The sequence below is a fragment of the Martes martes genome (genome assembly GCF_963455335.1).
Source record: "Martes martes genome assembly, chromosome: 3".
Taxonomy (NCBI): Eukaryota; Metazoa; Chordata; class Mammalia; order Carnivora; family Mustelidae; genus Martes; species Martes martes.
This window is the reverse complement of record NC_137890.1, coordinates 81,732,347-81,754,725: the sequence shown is the minus strand read 5'-3', so window position 1 is coordinate 81,754,725 and position 22,379 is coordinate 81,732,347. Positions and strand designations below refer to the sequence as shown.

The following is a 22,379-nucleotide window of genomic DNA, read 5'->3' as shown; positions in this document are numbered from 1 at the left end:
TCACTCACCAAAAACAGCGGAATTCTAGAGGAGGAGAAAGCAAATCTTATCTGGACAGAATGACAAGGCGGAAAAACTCACCACAAAAAAAAAAGAACAAGAGGCAGTACCGAAGGCTGGGGACATAATCAATACAGACATTGGTAATATGACAGAACTAGAGTTCAGAATGATGATTCTCAAGGTTCTAGCCGGGCTCAAAAAAGGCATAGAAGATATTAGAGAAAACCTCTCCAAAGAGATAAAAGCCCTTTCTGGAGAAATTAAAGAACTAAAATCTAACCAAGTTGAAATAAAAAAAGCTATTAATGAGGTGCAATCAAATTTTAGTATATGTGCTGCCGAAGCGAGCACAATGAGGTGCAATCAAAAATGGAAGCTCTCACTCCTAAGGATAAATGAGGCAGAAGAAAGAATTAGTGACATAGAAGACCAAATGACAGAGAATAAAGAAGCTGAGCAAAAGAGAGACAAACAAATACTGGACCACGAGGAGAGAATTCAAGAGATAAGCAACACCATAAGACGACACAACATTAGAATAGTTGGGATTCCAGAAGAAGAAGAAAGAGAGAGGGGAGCAGAAGGTATATTGGAGAGAATTATTGGAGAGAATTTCCCTAACATGGAAAAGGGAACAAACATCAAAATCCAGGAGATGCTAAGAACGCCCCTCAAAATCAATAAAAATAGGTCCACACCTCGTCACCTGAGAGTAAAATTTACAAGTCTTAGCGACAAAGAGAAAATCCTGAAAGCAGCCCGGGAAAAGAAGTCTGTAACATACAAGGGTAAAAACATTAGATTGGCAGCGGACCTATCCACAGAGACCTGGCAGGCCAGAAAGAACTGGCATGATATATTCAGAGCACTAAACGAGAAAAACATGCAGCCAAGAATACTATATCCAGCCAGGCTATCACTGAAAATAGAAGGAGAGATAAAGAGCTTCCAGGAAAAACAAAAGCTGAAAGAATTTGCAAACACCAAGCCAGCTCTACAGGAAATATTGAAAGGGGTCCTCTAAGCAAAGAGAGACCCTAAAAGTAGTAGATCAGAAAGAAACAGAGACAGTATACAGTAACAGTCACCTTACAGGCAATACATTGGCACTAAATTCATATCTCTCGATAGTTACCCTGAATGTAAATGGGCTAAATGCCCCAAATCAAAAGACACAGGGTATCAGAATGGATAAAACAACAAAACCCATCGATATGCTGCCTACAAGAAACTCATTTTAGACCCGAAGACACCTCCAGATTTAAAGTGAGGGGTGGAAAACAATGTACCATGCTAATGGACATCAGAAGAAAGCTGGGGTGGCAATCCTTATATCAGATCAATTAGATTTTAAGCCAAAGACTATAATAAGAGATGACGAAGGACACTATATCATATTCAAAGGGTCTGTCCAACAAGAAGACCTAACAATCTTAAATATCTATGCCCCTAACATGGGAGCAGCCAACTATATAAACCAATTAATAACAAAATCAAAGAAATACATCGACAGTAATACAATAATAGCAGGGGACTTTAACACTGCCCTCACTGAAATGGACAGATCATCTAAGCAAAAGATCAACAAGGATATAAAGGCCTTAAATGACACACTGGACCAGATGGACATCACAGATATATTCAGAACATTCCATCCCAAAGCAACAGAATACACATTCTTCTCTAGTGCACATGGAACATTCTCCAGAATAGACCACATCCTGGGTCATAAATCAGGTCTCAACCGGTATCAAAAGATTGGGATCATTCCCTGCATATTTTCAGACCACAATACTCTGAAGCTAGAACTGAATCACAAGAGGAAATTTGGAAAGAACGCAAATACATGGAGACTAAACAGCATCCTTCTAAAAAATGAATGGGTCAACCAGGAAATTAAGGAAGAATTGAAAAAAATCATGGAAACAAATGATAATGAAAACACAACGGTTCAAAATCTGTGGGACACAACAAAGGCAGTCCTGAGAGGAAAATATGTAGTGGTACAAGCCTTTCGCAAGAAACAAGAAAAGTCTCAAATACACAACCTAACCCTACACCTAAAGGAGCTGGAGAAAGCCTAAACCCAGCAGGAGAAGAGAAATCATAAAGATCAGAGCAGAAATCAATGAAATAGAAACTAAAAAACCAATAGAACAAATCAACAAAACAAGGAACTCGTTCTTTGAAAGAATTAATAAGATTGACAAATCCCTGGCCAGACGTCTCAAAAAGGAAAGAGAAAGGACCCAAATAAATAAAATCATGAATGAAAGAGGAGAGATCACAACCAACACCAAAGAAATACAAACAATTATAAGAACATACTATGAGCAACTCTACGCCAACAAATTTGACAACCTGGAAGAAATGGATACATTTCTAGAGACATATAAACTACCACAACTGAACCAGGAAGAAATAGATAACCTGAACAGACCCATAACCAGTAAGGAGATTGAAACAGTCATCAAAAATCTCCAAACAAACAAAAGTCCAGGACCAGACGGCTTCCCAGGGGAATTCTAACAAACATTTAAAGAAGAATTAATTCCTATTCTCCTGAAACTGTTCCAAAAAATGGAAATGGAAGGAAAACTTCCAAACTCATTTTATGAGGCCAGCATCACCTTGATCCCAAAACCAGACAAGGATCCCACCAAAAAAGAGAATTACAGACCAATATCCTTGATGAACACAGATGCGAAAATTCTCACCAAAATACTAGCCAGTAGGATCCAACAGTCCATTAAAAGGATTATTCACCACGACCAAGTGGGATTTATTCCAGGGCTGCAAGGTTGGTTCAACATCTGCAAATCCATCAATGTGATACAATACATTAATAAAAGAAAGAACAAGAACCATATGATACTCTCAATAGATGCTGAAAAAGCATTTGACAAAGTGCAGCATCCCTTCCTGATTAAAACTCTTCAAAGTGTAGGGATAGAAGGCACATACTTCAATATTATCAAAGCCATCTATGAAAAACCCACTGCAAATATCATTCTCAATGGAGAAAAACTGAAAGCTTTTCCGCTAAGGTCAGGAACACGGCAGGGATGTCCGTTATCACCACTGCTGTTCAACATAGTACTAGAAGTCCTAGCCTCAGTAATCAGACAACAAAAAGAAATTAAAGGCAATCAAATCAGCAAAGAAGTCAAACTCTCACTCTTTGCAGATGATATGATACTTTTTGTGGAAAACCCAAAAGGCTCCACTCCAAAACTGCTAGAACTTGTACAGGAATTCAGTAAAGTGTCAGGATATAAAGTCAATGCACAGAAATCAGTCGCATTTCTTTACACTAACAACAAGACAGAAGAAAGAGAAATTGAGGAGTCAGTCCCATTTACAATTGTACCCAAAACCATAAGATACCTAGGAATAAATCTAACGAAAGAGGCAAAGAATCTGTACTCAGAAAACTATAAAGTACTCATGAAAGAAATTGAGGAAGACACAAAGAAATTGAAAAATATTCCATGCTCCTGGATTGGAAGAACAAATATTGTGAAAAGGTCTATGCTACCTAAAGCAATCTACACATTTAAGGCAATCCCTATCAAAATCCCATCCATTTTTTTTAAAGAAATAAAACAAATAATCCTAAAATTTATATGGAACCAGAAAAGACCTCAAATAGTGAAAGGAATATTGAAAAAGAAAGCCAAAGTCGGTGGCATCACAATTCCAGACTTCAAGCTCTATGACAAAGCTGTCATCATCAAGACAATATGGTACTGGCACAAAAACAGACATATAGATCAATGGAACAGAATAGAGAGCCCAGAAATAGACCCTCAACTCTATGGTCAACTAATCTTTGACAAAGCAGGAAAGAATGTCCAAGGGACAAAAGTCAGCCTCTTCAACAAATGGTGCTGGGAAAATTGGACAGCCACATGCAGAAAAATGAAATTGGACTATCCTTATACCACACACGAAAATAGACTCAAAATGGATGAAGGACCTCAATGTGAGAAAGGAATCCATCAAAATCCTTGAGGAGAATGCAGGCAGCAACCTCTTTGACCTCAACCACAGCAACTTCTTCCTAGGAACATCGGCAAAGGCAAGGGAAGCAAGGGCAAAAATGAACTATTGGGATTTCATCAAGATCAAAAGCTTTTGCACAGCAAAGGAAACAGTGAACAAAACTAAAAGACAACTGACAGAATGGGAGAAGATATTTGCAAACAACATATCAGATAAAGGGCTAGTATCCAAAATCTATAAAGAGCTTAGCAAACTCAACACCCAAAGAACAAATAATCCAATCAAGAAATGGGCAGAGGACATGAACAGACATTTCTGCAAAGAAGATATCCAGATGGCCAACAGACACATGAGAAAATGCTCCACATCACTCGGCATCAGGGAAATACGAATCAAAACCACAATGAGATACCACCTCACACCAGTCAGAATGGCTAAAATTAACAAGTAAAGAAATGGCAGATGCTGGCGAGGATGTGGAGAGAGGGGAACCCTCCTACACTGTTGGTGGGAATGCAAGCTAGTGCAACCACTCCGGAAAACAGTGTGGAGGTTCCTCAAAAAGCTGAAAATAGAGCTACCCTATGACCCAGCAATTGCTCTACTGGGTATATATCCTAAAGATACAAACGTGGTGCTCCGAAGGGGCACGTGCACCCGAATGTTTATAGCAGCAATGTCCACAATAGCCAAACTATGGAAGGAACCTAGATGTCCATCAACAGATGAATGGATAAAGAAGAGGTGGTATATATACACAATGGAATACTATGCAACCATCAAAAGAAATGAAATCTTGCCATTTGCGACGATGTGGATGGAACTAGAGGGTATTATGCTTAGCGAAATAGGTCAATCGGAGAAAGACAACTATCATATGATCTCTTTGATATGAGGAAGTGGAGATGCAATGTGAGGGGGGTTGGGGGAAGGTAGGAAAAGAAAAAAATGAAAAGATGGGATTGGGAGGGAGACAAACCATAAAAGACTCAATCTCAAAAACAGACTGAGGGTTGCTGGGGGGAGTGGGGACGGGAGAGGGTGGTGGGGATATGGACATTGGGGAGGGTATGTGCTATGATGAGTGCTGTGAAATGTGTAAACCTGGCGATTCACAGACCTGTACCCCTGGGGATAAAAATACATTATATGTTTATTAATATAAATTAATTAATTAAAAAAAACAAGATTGGTGACTTAGCCTGACCCTTCCTGGACCATATCCCTGGGGCTTGCTGACCATGAGTCTAGTTTGTTCTGTGAAGTGTGTTCAACTCCAACTAGATCCTGGGTGCCCTCTGGCATTTAGTAGTTTGCCTGTGATTATCGGAAATGGAATGTCCCTGTTCACCTCCAGTTTAGGCAGAACAGTATATACATCCCTTAATACAGCTTTCCTCACTTGCCTGTTTCCATTTCTGTGCATGGATGAATAATTCATGCCAGTTATGCCTTCTCAGTTTATCTTCTGGGTAAAGAATGCCAACATGGTCTCTCATTTTCAGAAATTCACACATAGTGTAAACTTTTTGGAAATTATGTTGCCAATGTATATAAACTTTTGAAATGTGCATATCATGTATTATAATGAAGGAGACAACTATGTATTGTTGAGGAATGAGCTCCAAGATGAATTATTAAGTGGAAAACCAGGTTCAGAACATCATGTTTAGTATGCTGCCATTTGTGACTAAAATTAGGGCTGTGTACTTATATGTGTGTTGCCTATGCATAGAATAGCTTAGAAGGATACTCCAGAAACAAGTTAAAACAGATGCCTCTGGGGAGATGAACTGGGAACAGTGGTATGAAATATATGTTAATTTATTATTATTATTATTATTATCATTATTATTATTTTTACCTTGTAGATATTCTACAATGTGTGTATACTATTTATTCCATAATAAATTAATAAAATTACAACTTAACAAATTAAATAAATAATGAATACCTTTTGAATCTATCATTCCACTCCTAAGAAAACAATTAAACAAATGTACAAATATGTGTACATGAAGTTACTCGGTACAGCATTGTTTAAAGGAGTGAAAACTTGGGAATAACCTCTAGGATTGGTTAATCAATTATGGTATATCCCTATCCCTATTCTTTAAAAACTATTGATTTTTTAAACTTTTATTTAACTAAAAATTATTTTATTTGTAAGAGTTTTAGAAGTCTGAGAAAGATTACTATAAATTATCTTTAAGACTTTTAAGGGTGAGCATTCTAGGGCAAGATGGTGACAGAATAGGGGACCTCATTTTATTTGGTCCCTTGAATTTAACTGGATATCTATGGAACTATTCTGAACACACCCAAATTCAGCCTGAGTTGTAAGAAAATATATTTGGAACTCTACAAGCAGAAAAACAATTGCTTTTTGCAAGGTGGGAGATATGGAATTGTGAATCTGTGGGGAAATATCTTAAGATAAACGGAGTGGGGAGGGATCCTCCATAAGCCGGCTGCTGGAAAGTGATATAACACTGGAGCGTGAAATCAGAACTCTTAGAAATTGCTCACTAGGACAGATTTCTTAAAGGGACACAAAGAGCAGAATTCTAAGTGGGTCATTGTGATCTCAGGATCCCGGAGACACAGAAAGAATGGGGGGTGCCTGATCTGATAGGGTGTCTGAGCAGTGAAGTGGGAAACTGGCTATGGTCAGAGAGCCCAGAAGGCACTCTCAGCTCCAGTCACCCTAAACCATGAGCTGGGCTGGTAGGAAGACCACTCTTCGCCTGTAAGAGTCCTACTCTTCCAGGCAACTGGAACATGTGGGATGTTTAACATCTCCTGGATAGAGACAAAACAGCTACTCCCATGAATCTAGCAACAGCTCTCAGGGAAGTAGTGGCCCCAGAAAGGAGAGTAGGATGGCATCCAGCTATTACCTGGGAGCAATGGAGCAGGGTCCGTGCCTGACCCCAGAACCACTCACAGTCACAAAGACACAAAGTGCAGTGAGGCTTGTGGACCCTTAGAGCACCCCTTGGGAGAATTGAATTGGGTGCGAATTGCCAGAATCTGTGGAGTGTGGCACACAGGGGCTGTGCCCACAACTGGGCAACAGCTCTCAGGCAGTGATGACCCCAGAAAGGAGAGTAGGATGGCACCCAGCTGTGACCTGGGAGCAGCAGAGCAGGATGTGTGTGAGCTCACAACCACTTGCAGTTGCAAAGACACAAAGCGAAGTGTTGCTCACAGGCACCAGAGGCACCCCCCAGGAGAAGTATAGTGGGGGTGAACTGTAGAAGTCTGTGGGCTTGATACACACAGATGTGGAGATAATTTGACTTGGAGGGTTTATTGAAAAAGGGGGACTGTGATCTCGTGCCTCTGGGCCAGAGATCCTGGCATGGCTGTTTTTGCTCTGACCCTCTGAAGAGGTGTGGAAAGCCACCAAGAAACAAAAGCGACACAGACAACCAGTTCACCTTGAGCCCATCCCCCTGACAAGGGGTGGGGCAACTTTGCCCAGGGAAAGACACCTGAGAAGTAGAACAGCAGGCCCCTCCCTGAGAAGACAGACCTAAGAACAGGTGGATAACAAGCTTATAAATCCCACAGGATGGTAAAACTCCAGAACCAGGGGCAAATAATATATTGAGTTCCAGATGTTACCTCATGATTGGTTTATCCTTCAGTCTAAAATTTTACATTTTTTTTAACCTTTTCTGCATTTCAACTAGATTCTTATTTTACCAACTTATGTTTTTAAGTTATTTTTTAACTTTTTTCCTCACATCTACATGTTATAGATTTATGCCTCATTCTTGTCAATTTTTTACCCTATCCAATTATATATATATATATATATATATATATATATATATATATATTTTGCTTTCCTTGCAATTTTGGGATGTAGTGTCTTCTAACACAGAAACCAAAGTTCAATCCGGAGCAAGAGTATCACCCTGCTTTGTCCACCCTGTGAGATTATAGTCTCTCCCATGCCCCTTTTTTTATTGTTTTGGTTCATCTTGCCTTGTTTGCTTTTCTGTGGTGGTGTCTGACCTCTTCAGATTTTTTCTTTCCTTTTTTTTTTTTTAAAGATTTTATTTACTTATTTGATAGACAGAGATCTCAAGTAGGCAGAGAGGCAGGCAGAGAGAGAGAGAGAAGCAGGCTCCCTGCTGAGCAGAGAGCCCAATGTGGGGCTCGATCCCAGGACCCTGAGATCATGATCTGATAGCAATTATAAAGTTAATAGCTAGGCTTGAAAAGAGTATAAATGACAATACAGAATCTCTAAGGGTGGTAATGAGATCTAATCAGGCCTAAAAGTGCTAATGATCTAAAAGTGCTATGAATGAGATGCCATCTAAATTGGATGCTTTAACAACTAGGGTCAGTGAGACAGAGAGAAAATCAGTGATCTAGAGGACAGGCTGATGGAAAGGAAGGAGGTTGAGGAAAAAGAGAGAAAAACAGCCCATGAAGAAAGGCTTTGAGAATTTAATGATGTATTGAAAAGAACCAATGTCAGAATCATCGGGATCCAAGAGAGGGTGGAAAGAGAGAGAGGGCTAGAAGGTATATTTGAGCAAATCATGGGTGAGAATTTCCCTAATTTGAGAAAGATAATAAGCACTCATGTCCAAGAGGCAGAGAGGAACCCTCCCAAAATCAATAGAAACAGATCAACACCCTGACCTGTAATAGTAAAGCTTGCAAATCTTAGAGCCAAAGAAGTTATGCTGAGAGAAGCTAGGGAGAGGAGATTCCTTACATATGGAGGGAGGAACATCAGAATAACATCAGACCTATCTACAGAAACCTGGCAGGCCAGAAAGTGCTGGCAAGATATATTCAGAATACTAAATGAGAGGAACATGCAGCCAAGAATACTTTCTCCAGCAAGGATGTCATTCGGAATGGAAGGAGAGATACAGAGTTTCCAGGACTGACAGAAACTGAAAGAATATGTGACCATCAAGCCAGCCCTGTAAGAAATACTAAGGGGGATACTTTAAGCAAAGAGAGAGCCCAAGAGTAACATAGACCAGAAAGTAACAGACAATCTACGGAATAAACTACAGACTTTGCAGGCAATACAACGTCACTAAATTCATATCTTCCAGTAGTTACTCTGAACATAAACAGGCTGAATGCTCCAATAAAAAGACACAGGGTATCAGATTGGATTGAAAAAGCAGGACCCATCCATATGCTGTCTACAAGAGACTAATTTGAACCTAAAGACACCTCCAGATTAAAAGTGAAGGGATGGAGAACCATTTACCATGCCAACAGACCTCAAGAGAAAGCTGGAGTAGCATATGTCCTCATATCAGACAAATTAGATTTTAAACAGAAGACTTTCATAAGAGATGTAGAGGAGCACCATATCATACTCAAAGGGTCTATCTGACACGAAGATCTAACAATTGGTAATATCTATGCTCCCAATGTGGGAGCAGCCAATTATATAAAACAATATCCAAAGTAAAGAAACATATTGATAATAATGCATTAATAGTAGGGGACTTGCAGACCCCACTCACAGCAATGGACAGATCATCTAAGCAGAAGATCAATAAAGAAATGAGGGCTTTGAATGACACACTGGCCCAGATGGACTTCACAGATACATACAGAACACTCCATCCTAAAACAACAGAATACTCATTCTTCTTGAGTGCACATGCAACATTCTCCAGAATAGATCACATACTGAGTCACAAGTCAGGTGTGAACTGATACTTAAGATTGAGTCATTCCCTGCATATTTTCAGACCACATGCTTTGAAACTGGAACTCCGTAACAAGAAGAAATTTGGAAGGAACTCAAACACTTGGAGGTTAAAGAACATCCTGCTAAAGTAAGTCTTAAAGTTGGGTACCATTAGTCCCACAACTTTGTTCTTTTCCTTCAATGTTGTATTGGCTATTCTGGGTCTTCTTCCTCTCCTTATAAACTTAAGAAGCAGTTTGTACATATCAAAAAATACACTATTATGAGCAACTATATGTCAACAAAATGGGTGCATTCCTAGAAATGTATAAACTACGAAGACAAACAGGAAGAGGTAAAACACCTGAACAGACCAATAACCAGCAAGGAAATTGAAGCAGTAATCAAAAACCTCCCAAAACAAGAGTCCAGAGCCACATGGCTTCCCAGGGGAATTGTACCAAACATTTAAAGAAGAGGGGCACCTGGGTGGCTCAGTTGTTAAGCATCTGCCTTTGGCTCAGGTCATGATCCCAGGGTCCTGGGATTGGTGGGAACAGGACCAAACAGGCTCCCTGTTTGGTGGGAAGCCTGCTTCTCCCTCTCCCACTCCTCCTGCTTGTGTTCCTGCTCTTGCTGTCTCTCTCTGTCTCTGTCTCTCTCTGTCAAGTAAATAAATAAAATCTTTAACATAAGAAAAAGAAGAAATAATACCTATTCTACTGAAGCTCTTTCAAAAAATAGAAATGGAAGGAAAACTCCCAAACTCCTTCTATGAAGCCAGCATTACCTTGATCCCATAACCAGACAAAAACCCCCATCAAAAAGGAGAATTATGGACAAATATCCCTGATGAACATGAATGCCAAAATACTCAACAAGATCCTAGCCAATAGAATCCAATAGTACATTAAAAGAATGATTCACCACTACCAGGTGGGGTTTATTCCTGGGGTGCAAGGGTGGTTCAGCATTCACAAATCAATCAATGTGACAGAGCACATTAATAAAAGAAAAGACAAGAATCATATGATCCTCTCAACTGATGCAGAGAAAGCATTCAACAAAATACAGCATAATTTCTTGATTAAAACTCTTGAAGGATAGGGATAGAGGGAACATACCTCAATATCATAAAAACCATCTATGAAAAGCCTACAGCAAATACTCTCAGTGGGGAAAAACTGAGAGCTTTTCCCCTAAGGTCAGGAACACAACAGGGATGCCTACCCTCACCACTGCTGTTCAACATAGTACTAGAAGTCCCAGCCTTAACAATCAGGCAACAAAGAGAAATAAAAGCATTCAAATTGACAAAGAAGTAAAACTCTCTCTCTTTGCAGATGACATGATACTTTATGTGGAAAACCCAAAAGACTCCACCCCCAAACTGCTAGAACTCATGCAGTGATTCAGCAACATGGCAGGATACAAAATCAATGCACAAAAATCAGTTGCATTTCTATACACTAACAATGTGTCTGAAGAAAGAGAAATTAAGGAATTGATCCCATTTGCAATTGCAACAAAACCGTAAGATAACTAGAAATAAACTTAACCAAAGAGATAAAGGATTTGTAATCTAGAAACAACAGAACACTTATGAAAGAAATTGAGAAAGACACAAAGAGATGGAAAAGCATTCCATGCTCATGGATTGGAAGAATAAACATTGTTAAAATGTTTATGCTACCCAGAGAAATCTACACACTCAATGCAATCTACCAGCCTTTTTCACAGAACTGGAATAAACAATCCGAAAATTGTATGGAACCAGAAAAGACACCGGTCACAAGGAGAATGTTGAAAAAGAAAACCAAAGCTGGGGGCATCTCAATGCCTGACTTTAAGCTGTATAACAAAGCTGTGATCATCAAGACAGCATGGTACTGGCACAAAAACAGACAAATAAATCACTGGAAGAGAATAGAAACCCCAGAAATGGACCCTCAACTCTGTGGTCAACTAATCTTCAACAAAGTGGGAAGGAATATCCAATAGAAATAAGACAGTCTCTTCAATAAATGGTGCTGGGAAAATTGGATAGCCACATGCAGGAGAATGAAACTGGACTATTCTCTTATACCATACACAAAGATAAACTCAAAATGGATGAAAGACCTAAATGTGAGACAGGAATCCATCAAAATCCTAGAGGAGAACAACAGATGTTGGCAAGAATGTGGAATCAAGCTGGTACAGCCCCTCTGGAAAACAGTATGGAGGTTCCTCAAGAAGTTAAAAATAGAGCTTCCATATGACCCAGTATTTACACTACTAGGTATTTACCCCAAAGATACAGATGTAGTGAAAAGAAGGGACACATGCACCCCAGCATTCATAGAAACAATTTCCACAATAGCCGTAACACTGGAAGGAGCCAAGATGTCCTTCAATAGATGAATGGGTAAAGAAGATGTGGTTCATATATACAATGGAATATTACTCAGTCATCAGAAAGGATGAATACCTACCATTTGCATCCACACAGATAGAACTGCAAAGTAGTATGCTAAGTGAAATAAGTCAAGCAGAGAAAGACAGTTATCATATGGAACTCATATATGGAACATAAGGAATAGCGCGGAGGACCATAGAGAAAGGGAGGGAAAACTGAATGGAAAGAAATCAGAGAGGGAGACAAACCATGAGAGACCCTAGACTCTGGGAAACAAACTGAGGGTTGCAGAAGGCAGAGGGTGGGGGGTTGGGGTAATGGAGCGAGTGGCATTAAGGAGGGCACATTATCTGATGAGCACTGGGTGTTATATGCAACTAATCAATCATTGAACATCAAAAACTAATGATGTATTACATGTTGGCTAATTGAACTTAATAAAGAAAGACTTTTAAGGATGAAACTAACAGATAAAAGTAATTTATTTATATTTGTTTCTATACATACATAATGAATTGATTCTTTTTTTCTAAGTGCACACATATAATCTTAGACAATGCTCATGTTCTGAGCCAGTATCAACTGAAGTCTATCCAAAAGAACCATATCCATATTATAAACCCAGATTTTGTATGGGACTCTATCAAAGAAAGGAGGCTCTTGGACGTAATGAATTATGATCCTAATAAGGCACTGGACATCACACCACCTCCTTGTCAAAAGGCAAGCAGTTCTGGTAAGTATTTTATATCAAGCACTTAATATATTACAGGTGCTATGGTAAACATTTTGGTTTATCAAAGGCAGTATAATCAAAGAATGGTCTAGACATATTACAAAAATTATCAAACATCCTCAGGTCCTTCATTTGTGACATGATGGCACTGGGGAACTCATTCTGACCCTGCAGCATACTAGAAATGCATTTCATAACTATACTCACTAATCTTAAGAAAAATATCATTTGAAATTATATATCCATCAATGAGTTTCAAATAAGACAGATATTAGAATTCTCCTCACATGTCTATTAAAATAAAATCATGATATATTCTCACTATCTTTTATTTTAATCTACCTTCTTTTTGTCCCATTTGTACTATCCTTAGATTACCAATTACTATAGTTACTTTAAGAACATTAAAAAAAAAAAAAAGAATAGCGTGTTAAGTATGACCTATATTCAAGAATCTTAAAAATTCCAGGATTTGGGGTGCCTGGGTGGCTCAGTTTTTGGGTGTCTGCCTTCGGCTCGGGTCATGATCCCGGAGTCCTGGGATCAAGCCCCGCATCGGGCTCCCTGCTCAGTGGGGAGCCTGTGTCTCCCTCTCCCACTGCTTCTCTGCCTGCTTGTGCTCTCTCACTTTCTCTGTCAAATAAATAAATAAAATCTTTTAAAAAAAAATTCCAGGATTTATTGTTTATAATTTTAATAAATCTTTGAGTAGTAAACAAATGTTTTGTTTTTGTTCTAGAAGTGACAACAGATGATCTGTCCCTGGACAACTCCATGGAGAAGGAAAACATTTTGGAATTCACAGAGTAATCTACTTTTATTTTTTTAAAATTATTTAATTTAATTTAATTTATTTATTTTTTTTATTTGTGTGTGAGAGAGAGAGGGAGAGCACGCACAAGCAGGGGGAGCAGCAGACAGAGGCAGTATCAGGCTCCCCACTGAACAAGGAGCCTGATCCAGTATTCCCAGGACTCTGGGATCCTGACCTGAGCTGATGGCAGATGCTTAACTGACTGAGTCACACAGGTGTCCCCAGAGTAATCTACTTCTGATCATTAAGATTCAGTTTGCAAATTGTAAACCTCAAGCACAGGTTTTGTTTTGTTTTTTAAGATTCTATTTATTTATTTATTTGAGAGAGAGACAGAGAGAGTGAGCAGGAGGGAGGAGCAGAGGGAGAGAGAGAAGGACAAACAGACTCCCTGATAAGCAATAAGTGGGAAGCCCGATGCGGGCTTGATCTGATGACTCTTGAAATCACGACCTGAATTGAAGAAAGATGCTCAAACAGTTTTAAAATGCTATTAATACCTCATGTTTTTGTAGTATTTTCATTTATCATGCTTCTCTAATTCTAGGATTTTGTTTATTTAAGACTTTTTACTTCAACTAGTATAGTGCTAATTATTTCCATCTTAGTATTATATAAGAATGGACATAATTGTTAGATTGATTTTTAAAAAGAAAAGGCACTGGAGATGAGATCTGGGTAGTCTGCTTACCCTGCTTCCTTACCGAGAAGACTTTAGAGTTGAGACTCTTCTTACTCCCTACCTAATATGTAAAAAAATAGAAATAGTGACAACCTTCTGCAAATGGAGTATATGAGGCTACAGTTCTTTTTTTTTTTCTTTTGCTTCTTTATTTAACAGAGAGAGACAATGAGAGAGGGAATACAAGCAGGGGGAATGCGAGAGGGAGAAGCAGGTCCCCCCACCCCCACCTCAGCAAGGAGTCCAACTCAGGCTCTATCCCAGGACCCTGGGATCATGACCTGAGTGAAGGTAGACGCTTAAGGACTGAGCCACCCAGGTGCCCCAAAGCTACAGTTATATATGGTTTTGTAAAGCATACCTACAACTGTAGTATCAATTAAGCATCACATTGAGCCTTATTTTATTTGTTAATAGTACTGTTAAAAGACAGAACAAATATAAAAAATAAAAGTACAGACTATGAGAAATCTGATGCCTTTATTTTAAAGGGAGTGGGGATTGACTGTAGTACAGAGTCCCCGGTGTGAGTCGGCCTGAGTGACACAGCATCTTAAGGGCCAGAACCCAAGAAAGCACAGGTCACCTGCCACTGCTAGGACTGGTGCTTTCTCCAGTGCACTGGCCTGCTTCTCTTTCACCTCCACTTGTGCTTCATGCCACCCCACCTTCCAATGCGGACCCTCAGTTTTCGGCATCAGAGCTCTAGAGTTATCCAAAGGAGGAATCCAGCTCATTACATAAGACTTTTTAACCATTTTCAGAGTATCTGAGGAGGGATTAGGGACTTAAAATGTATTTTGTATGTAATTAGGGGATATAAAAGAAAAATTTTATGAATATTCTGTTTAATCTAAAATTCCATTTTAATGTTAAAATTTTATTATACAAGTTTCAGGTTTCCTAAAGAGAATGTTGAAGTTCCTCATTTTCCCCAAGACTTTGAAGTTGCAAAATATAACACCTTGGAAAAAGTAAGAGTCTGATTTGTATTTTATATTTAAAATTTAATATTTAACTTTTTAGTGTTTTTATTATAAAAGTAATACATGCTCATAATAAAAATATAAACAGTACAAAATATTAACATAACTTTATTTTTTTTTAATTAAAAATTTTATTTATTTATTTGACAGAGAGATAAAGAGCACAAGCAGGCAGAGAGGCAGGCAGAGAGAGAGGAGGAAGCAGGCTCCCTGCTGAGCAGAGAGCCCAATGCGGGGCTCAATCCCAGGACCCTGAGATCATAACCTGAGCTGAAGGCAGAAGCTTTAACCCACTGAGCCACCCAGGCGCCCCTAACATAACTTTAAAAGTAAAGACCTCCTCCCTGTTTGTTAACAGTTTCTTGTACTTTTTTTCATAAGATTTTATTTATGTATTTGACAGAGAGAGACAGTGAGAGGCAACAGAAGCAGGGGGAGTGGGAGAGAGAAAAGCAGGCTTTCCGCTGAGCAGGGAGCCCGATGTGGAGCTCAATCCCAGGACCCCGGGATCATGACCTGAGCTGAAGGCTTTATGACTGAGCCACCCAGGCACCCCTCTTTTTTTTTTTTTAAGAGTAGATTTGACACCAAGTATTTACATTATGTTGAATTTCCATGACTATTCATTAAAAAGAAAAAGAGGAAATTATTTCTACAGTATCATATAAGCGAAAACCCTAGCATTCAAAATGATGCTAACATATTTTAGATATTTAGATATTTTAATAAAATACAACTTGAAAATAACATTTCCTCTGTGATAAAGAAAATATAAAAAGTGGTACCATATAAACATATACAGATATAGCTATAAACTATATATATAGTTTTTATTTTAATTTTTAAATTTTTTATTAACATATAATGTATTATTAGCCTGAGGGGTACAGGTCAGTGAATCGACAGGTTTACACACTGCACAGCACTCACCATAGCACATACCCTCCCCAATGTCCATAACCCAACCACCCTCTCCCTACCCCCATCCCCCCAGCAACCCTTACTTTGTTTTGTGATATTAAGAGTCTCTTACGGTTTGTCTCCCTCCCGATCCCATCTTGTTTCATTTTTTCCTTCCTTATCCCCCAAATGCCCCACGTTGCCTCTCAAATTCCTCATATTAGGGAGATCATATGATAATTGTCTTTCTCTGATTGACTTATTTCGTTCAGCATGATACCCTCTAGTTCCATCCAGGTCGTCACAAATGGCAAGATTTCATTTCTTTTGATGGCTGCATAGTATTCCATTGTATATATACACCACATCTTCTTTTTTTTAAAATATTTTATTTATTTATTTGACAGACAGAGATCATAAGTAGGCAGAGAATCAGGCAGAGAGAGAGGAGGAAGCAGGCTCCCTACTGAGCAGAGCCGGATGCGGGGCTCGATCCCAGGACTCTGGGATCATGACCCGAGCTGAAGGCAGAGGCTTTAACCCACTGAGCCACCCAGGCGCACCATACACCACATCTTCTTGATCCATTCATCTGTTGTTGGATATCTAGATTCCTTCCATAGTTTGGCTATTGTGGACAACACTACTATAAACATTTGGATACATGTGCCCCTTCGGATCACTACATTTGTATCTTCGGGGTAAATACCCAGTGGTGCAGTTGCTGGGTCATAGGGTAGCTCTATTTTCAACTTTTGGAGGAACCTCCATGCTGTTTTCCAGAGTGGTTGCACCAGCTTGCATTCCCACCAACAGTGTAGGAGGGTTCCCCTTTCCCTGCATTCTCACCAGCATCTGGTATTTCCTGACTTGTTAATTTTAGCCGTTCTGACTGGTGTGAGGTGATATCTCATTGTGGTTTTGATTCGTATTTCCCTGATGCCCAGTGATGTGGAGCACTTTTTCATGTGTCTGTTGGCCATCTGGATGTCTTCTTTGCAGAAATGTCTGTTCATGTCCTCTGCCCATTTCTCGATTGGATTAATTGTTCTTTGGGTGTTGAGTTTGGTAAGTTCTTTATAGATTTTGGATACTAGCTCTTTATCTGATATGTTGTTTGCAAATATCTTCTCCCATTCTGTCAGTTGTCTTTTGGTTTTGTTCACTGTTTCCTTTGCTGTGCAAAAGCTTTTGATCTTGATGAAGTCCCAATAATTCATTTTTGCCCTTGCTTCCCTTGCCTTTGGCGATGTTCCTAGGAAGAAGTTGCCGTGGCTGAGGTCGAAGAGGTTGCTGCCTATGTTCTCCTCAAGGATTTTGATGGATTCCTTTCTCACATTGAGGTCCTTCATCCATTTTGAGTCTATTTTCGTGTGTGGTATAAGGATAGTCCAATTTCATTTTTCTGCATGTGGCTGTCCAATTTTCCCAGCACCATTTGTTGAAGAGGCTGTCTTTTGTCCCTTGGACATTCTTTCCTGCTTTGTCAAAGATTAGTTGACCATAGAGTTGAGGGTCTATTTCTGGGCTTTCTATTCTGTTCCATTGATCTATGTGTCTGTTTTTGTGCCAGTACCATACTGTCTTGATGATGACAGCTTTGTCATAGAGCTTGAAGTCTGGAATTGTGATGCCACCAACTTTGGCTTTCTTTTTCAACATTCCTCTGGTTATTCGAGGTCTTTTCTATTTCCATATAAATTTTAGGATTATCTGTTCCATTTCTTTGAAAAAAAAATGGATGGTATTTTGATAGGGATTGCCTTAAATGTTTAGATTGCTTTAGGTAGCATAGACCTTTTCACAATATTTGTTCTTCCAATCCAAGAGCATGGAATATTTTTCCATTTCTTTGTGTATCTTCCTCAATTTCTTTCATGAGTACTTTATAGTTTTCTGAGTATAGATTCTTTGCCTCTTTGGTTAGGTTTATTCCTAGGTATCTTGTGGTCTTGGGTGCAATTGTAAATGGGATTGACGCTTTAATTTCTCTTCCTTCTGTCTTATTGTTGGTGTTTAGAAATGCTACTGATTTCTGTGCATTGATTTTATATCCTGACACTTTACTGAATTCCTGTACAAGTTCTAGCAGATTTGGAGTGGAGTCTTTTGGGTTTTCCACAAAAAGTATCATATCATCTGCAAAGAATTAGAGTTTGACTTCTTCTTTGCCAATTTGGATACCTTTAATTTCTTTTTGTTGTCTGATTACTGAGGCTAGGACTTCTAGTACTATGTTGAATAGCAGTGGTGATAATGGACATCCCTGCTGTGTTCCTGACCTTAGTGGCAAAGCTCTCAGTTTTTCTCAATTGAGAATGATATTTGCTTCGGGTTTTTCATAGACGGCTTTGATGATATTGAGGTATGTACCGTCTATCCCTACACTTTGAAGAGTTTTGATCAAGAATGTATGCTGTACTTTGTCAAATGCTTTTTCAGCATCTATTGAGAGTATCATATGGTTCTTGTTCTTTCTTTTATTGATGTATTGTATCACATTGATTGGTTTACGGATATTGAACCAACCTTGCAGCCTTGGAATAAATCCCACTTGGTCGTGGTGAATAATCCTTTTAATATACTGTTGAATCCTATTGGCTAGTATTTTGGTGAGAATATTCGCATCTGTGTTCATCAAGGATATTGGTATATAATTCTCTTTTTTGATGGGGTCTATGTCTGGTTATGGGATCAAGGTAATGCTTGCCTCATAAAATGAGTTTGGCAGTTTTCCTTCCATTTCTATTTTTTAGAACAGTTTCAAGAGAATAGGTGTAAATTCTTCTTTAAATGTTTGTTAGAATTCCCCTGGGAAGCCGTCTGGCCCTGGGCTCTTGTTTTTTGAGAGATTTTTGATGTCTGCTTCAATCTCCTTGCTGGTTATGGGTCTGTTCAGGTTTTCTGTTTCTTCCTGGTTCAGTTGTGGTAGTTTATATGTCTCTAGGAATGCATCCATTTCTTCCAGATTGTCAAATTTGCTGGCATATAGATGCTCATAATATGTTCTTATAATTGTGTGTGTTTCTGTGGTGTTGGTCGTGGTCTATCCTCTTTCATTCATGATTTTATTAATTTCAGTCTTTTCTCTTTTCTTTTTGATAAGTCTGGCCAGATGTTTATCAATCTTATTAATTCATTCAAAGAACAAGCTCCTAGTTTTGTTGATTTGTTCTATTTTTTTTTTTTTTGTTTCTATTTCATTGATTTCTGCTCTGATCTTTATTATTTCTCTTCTCCTGCTGGGTTTGGGCTCTTTGCTGTTCTTTCTCCAGCTCCTTTAGGTGTAGGGTTAGGTAGTGTATTTGAGACCTTTCTTATTTCTTTTTTTTTTAAATTTAATTTTTATTTATTTATTTGACAGACAGAGATCACAAGTAGGCAGAGAGGCAGGCAGAGAGAGGAGGAAGCAGGCTCCCCGCTGAGCAGAGAGCCCGATGTGGGGCTCAATCCCAGGACCCTGGGATCATGACCTGAGCCGAAGGCAGAGGCTTTAACCCACTGAGCCACCCAGGTGCCCCGAGACCTTTCTTATTTCTTAAGAAAGGCTTGTATCGCTATATATTTTCCTCTCAGGACTGCCTTTGCTGTGTCCCACAGACTTTGAACCATTGTGTTTTCATTATCATTTGTTTCCATGAATTTTTTTTCAATTATTTTTTAATTTCCTGGTTGACCCATTCATTCTTTAGTAAGATGCACTTTAGCCTCCATATATTTGAGTTCCTTCCAAATTTCCTCTTGTGATTGAGTTCTAGCTTCAGAAAATTGTGGTCTGAAAATATGCAGGGAGTGATCCCAATATTTCGGTACCAGTTGAGACCTGATTTCTGACCCAGGATGTGATCTATTCTGGAGAATGTTCCATGTGCACTAGAGAAGAATGTGTATTTTGTTGCTTTGGGATGGAATGTTCTGAATATATCTGTGATGTCCATCTGGTCCGTGTGTCATTTAAGGCCTTTATTTCTTTGTTGATCTTTTGCTTGGATGGTCTGTCCATTTCAGTGAGGGGGGTGTTAAAGTCCTCTGCTATTATTGTATTATTGTCAATGTGTTTCTTTGATTTTGTTATTAATTGTTTTATATAGTTGGCTGCTCCCATGTTAGGGTCATATTTAAAATTGTTAGGTCTTCTTGTTGGACAGACCCTTTGAGTATGATATAGTGTCCTTCCTCATCTCTTATTATAGTCTTTGGCTTAAAATCTAATTGATCTGATATAAGGATTGCCACCCCAGCTTTCTTCTGATGTCCATTAGCATGGTACATTGTTTTCCACCTCCTCACTTTAAATCTGGAGGTGTCTTCAGGTCTAAAATGAGTTTCTTGTAGACAGCATATTGATGGGTTTTGTTTTTTTATCCATTCTGATACCCTGTGTCTTTTGATTGGGGCACTTAGCCCATTTACATTCAGGGTAACTATTGGGAGATATGAATTTAGCACCATTGTATTGCCTGTGAGGTGACTGTTAACTGTATATTGTCTCTGTTCCTCTGGTCTACTACTTTTAGGTTCTCTCTTTGCTTAGAGGACCCCTTTCAGTATTTCCTGTAGAGCTGGTTTGGTGTTTACAAATTCTTTTAGTTTTTGTTTGTCTTGGAAGCTTTTTATCTTTCCTTCTATTTTCAGTGATAGCCTAGCTGGGTATAGTATTCTTGGCTGCATGTTTTTCTCATTTAGTGCTCTGAATATATCATGCCAGTTCTTTCTGGCCTTCCAGGTCTCTATGGATAAGTCTGCTGCCAGTGTAATATTTCTACCATTGTATGTTACAGACTTCTTGTCCCGGGCTGCTTTCACTAAGACTTATAAGTTTTACTACTAGGTGACGGGGTGTGGACCTATTCTTATTGATTTTGAGGGAGTTTCTCTGTACCTCTTCGATTTTGATGCTTGTTCCCTTTGCCATATTAGGGAAATTCTCTACAATAATTTGCTTCAATATACCTTCTGCCCCCCTCTTTCTTTCTTCTTCTGGAATCCCAATTATTCTAATATTGTTTCATCTTATGGTATCACTTATCTCTTGAATTCTCCCCTCGTGGTCCAGTAGTTGTCTCTCTTTTGCTCAGCTTCATTATTCTCCATCATTTGGTCTTCTATATCACTAATTCTCTCTTCTGCCTCATTTATCCTAACAGTAAGAGCCTCCATTTTTTATTGTACCTCATTAATAGCTTTTTTGATTTCAGGTTGGTTAGATTTTAGTTCTTTTATTTCTACATAAAGGGCTTTTATTTCTCTGGACAGGATTTCTCTAATATCTTCCATGCCTTTTTTGAGCCCAGCTGACACCCTGAGAATCGTCATTCTGTACTCTAGATCAGACATACTACCAATGTCCATATTGATTGGGTCCCTAGCCTTCGGTACTGCCTCTTGTTCTTTTTTTTGTGGTGACTTTTTCCGCCTTGTCATTTTATCTAGATAAGAATATATGGAGGAGAGAATAAAATACTAAAAGGGTGGCAAAGACCCCAGAACAATGTGCGTTAACCAAATCAGAAGAGACCCCAAATCGTGGGGAGAAGAAAGGGGGTACAAAGAAGTTAAAAAAAAAAAAAATATATATATATATATATATATATATATATTAGACTGGTGAATAGAATAGAGTCACCCCACTTGATTTTGGGTGTATTTTGGTCTCTTAGAAGAAACTACCTTCCACAATTTTAAAGAAAGGAAAACTTATATATATATATATACACATATATATATATACACACAAAAATAAGAGTAAAGACGATGAAGGGATGGAATATGACTGTAAAGATGAAGTTTAAAAAAAATTCTTAAAAAGGAGTTGATAAGATAAGTTGGTTGGTAAAAGAAAGAAAAAGAAAGTGTAGAGAATTTGCTCAGGCTGGAGACTAGAATAAAGCCTTGTGCTAGATTTAGGGTGTATTTTGATCTATTAGAAGAAGTATTCCAAAATTTTTTTAGAAGAAAAATCCCTATATGTATACAAAAGATAAAGTTAGGTACAATGAAGGATAAAATATGATTATAATAATGAAGATTGAAAAAGATTTTTTTAAAGAAAGTTAGTGTTAAGAGAAACTAGTTTAAAAATGTTAAAAGAAGAAAGAGTAAAATTTTTAAAAATTATAATAAGAAAAAAATAAAATTAATAAAATGTAATTAACTTTGTAAGACTAAA

The 22,379-nt window shown here is 38.5% G+C and overlaps 1 protein-coding gene across 1 annotated transcript in view; it reads left to right on the top strand.

Annotated features, from left to right (window-relative positions):
* Positions 1 to 22,379, top strand: part of PARP4 (poly(ADP-ribose) polymerase family member 4) — a 134,610-nt gene that overhangs the window by 6,476 nt on the left and 105,755 nt on the right. Inside the window, 3 exon segments of the mRNA XM_080798293.1 lie at positions 12,627 to 12,828; positions 13,568 to 13,634; positions 15,217 to 15,298. Of these exon segments, the coding sequence (XP_080654419.1) occupies positions 12,627 to 12,828; positions 13,568 to 13,634; positions 15,217 to 15,298 (351 nt within the window).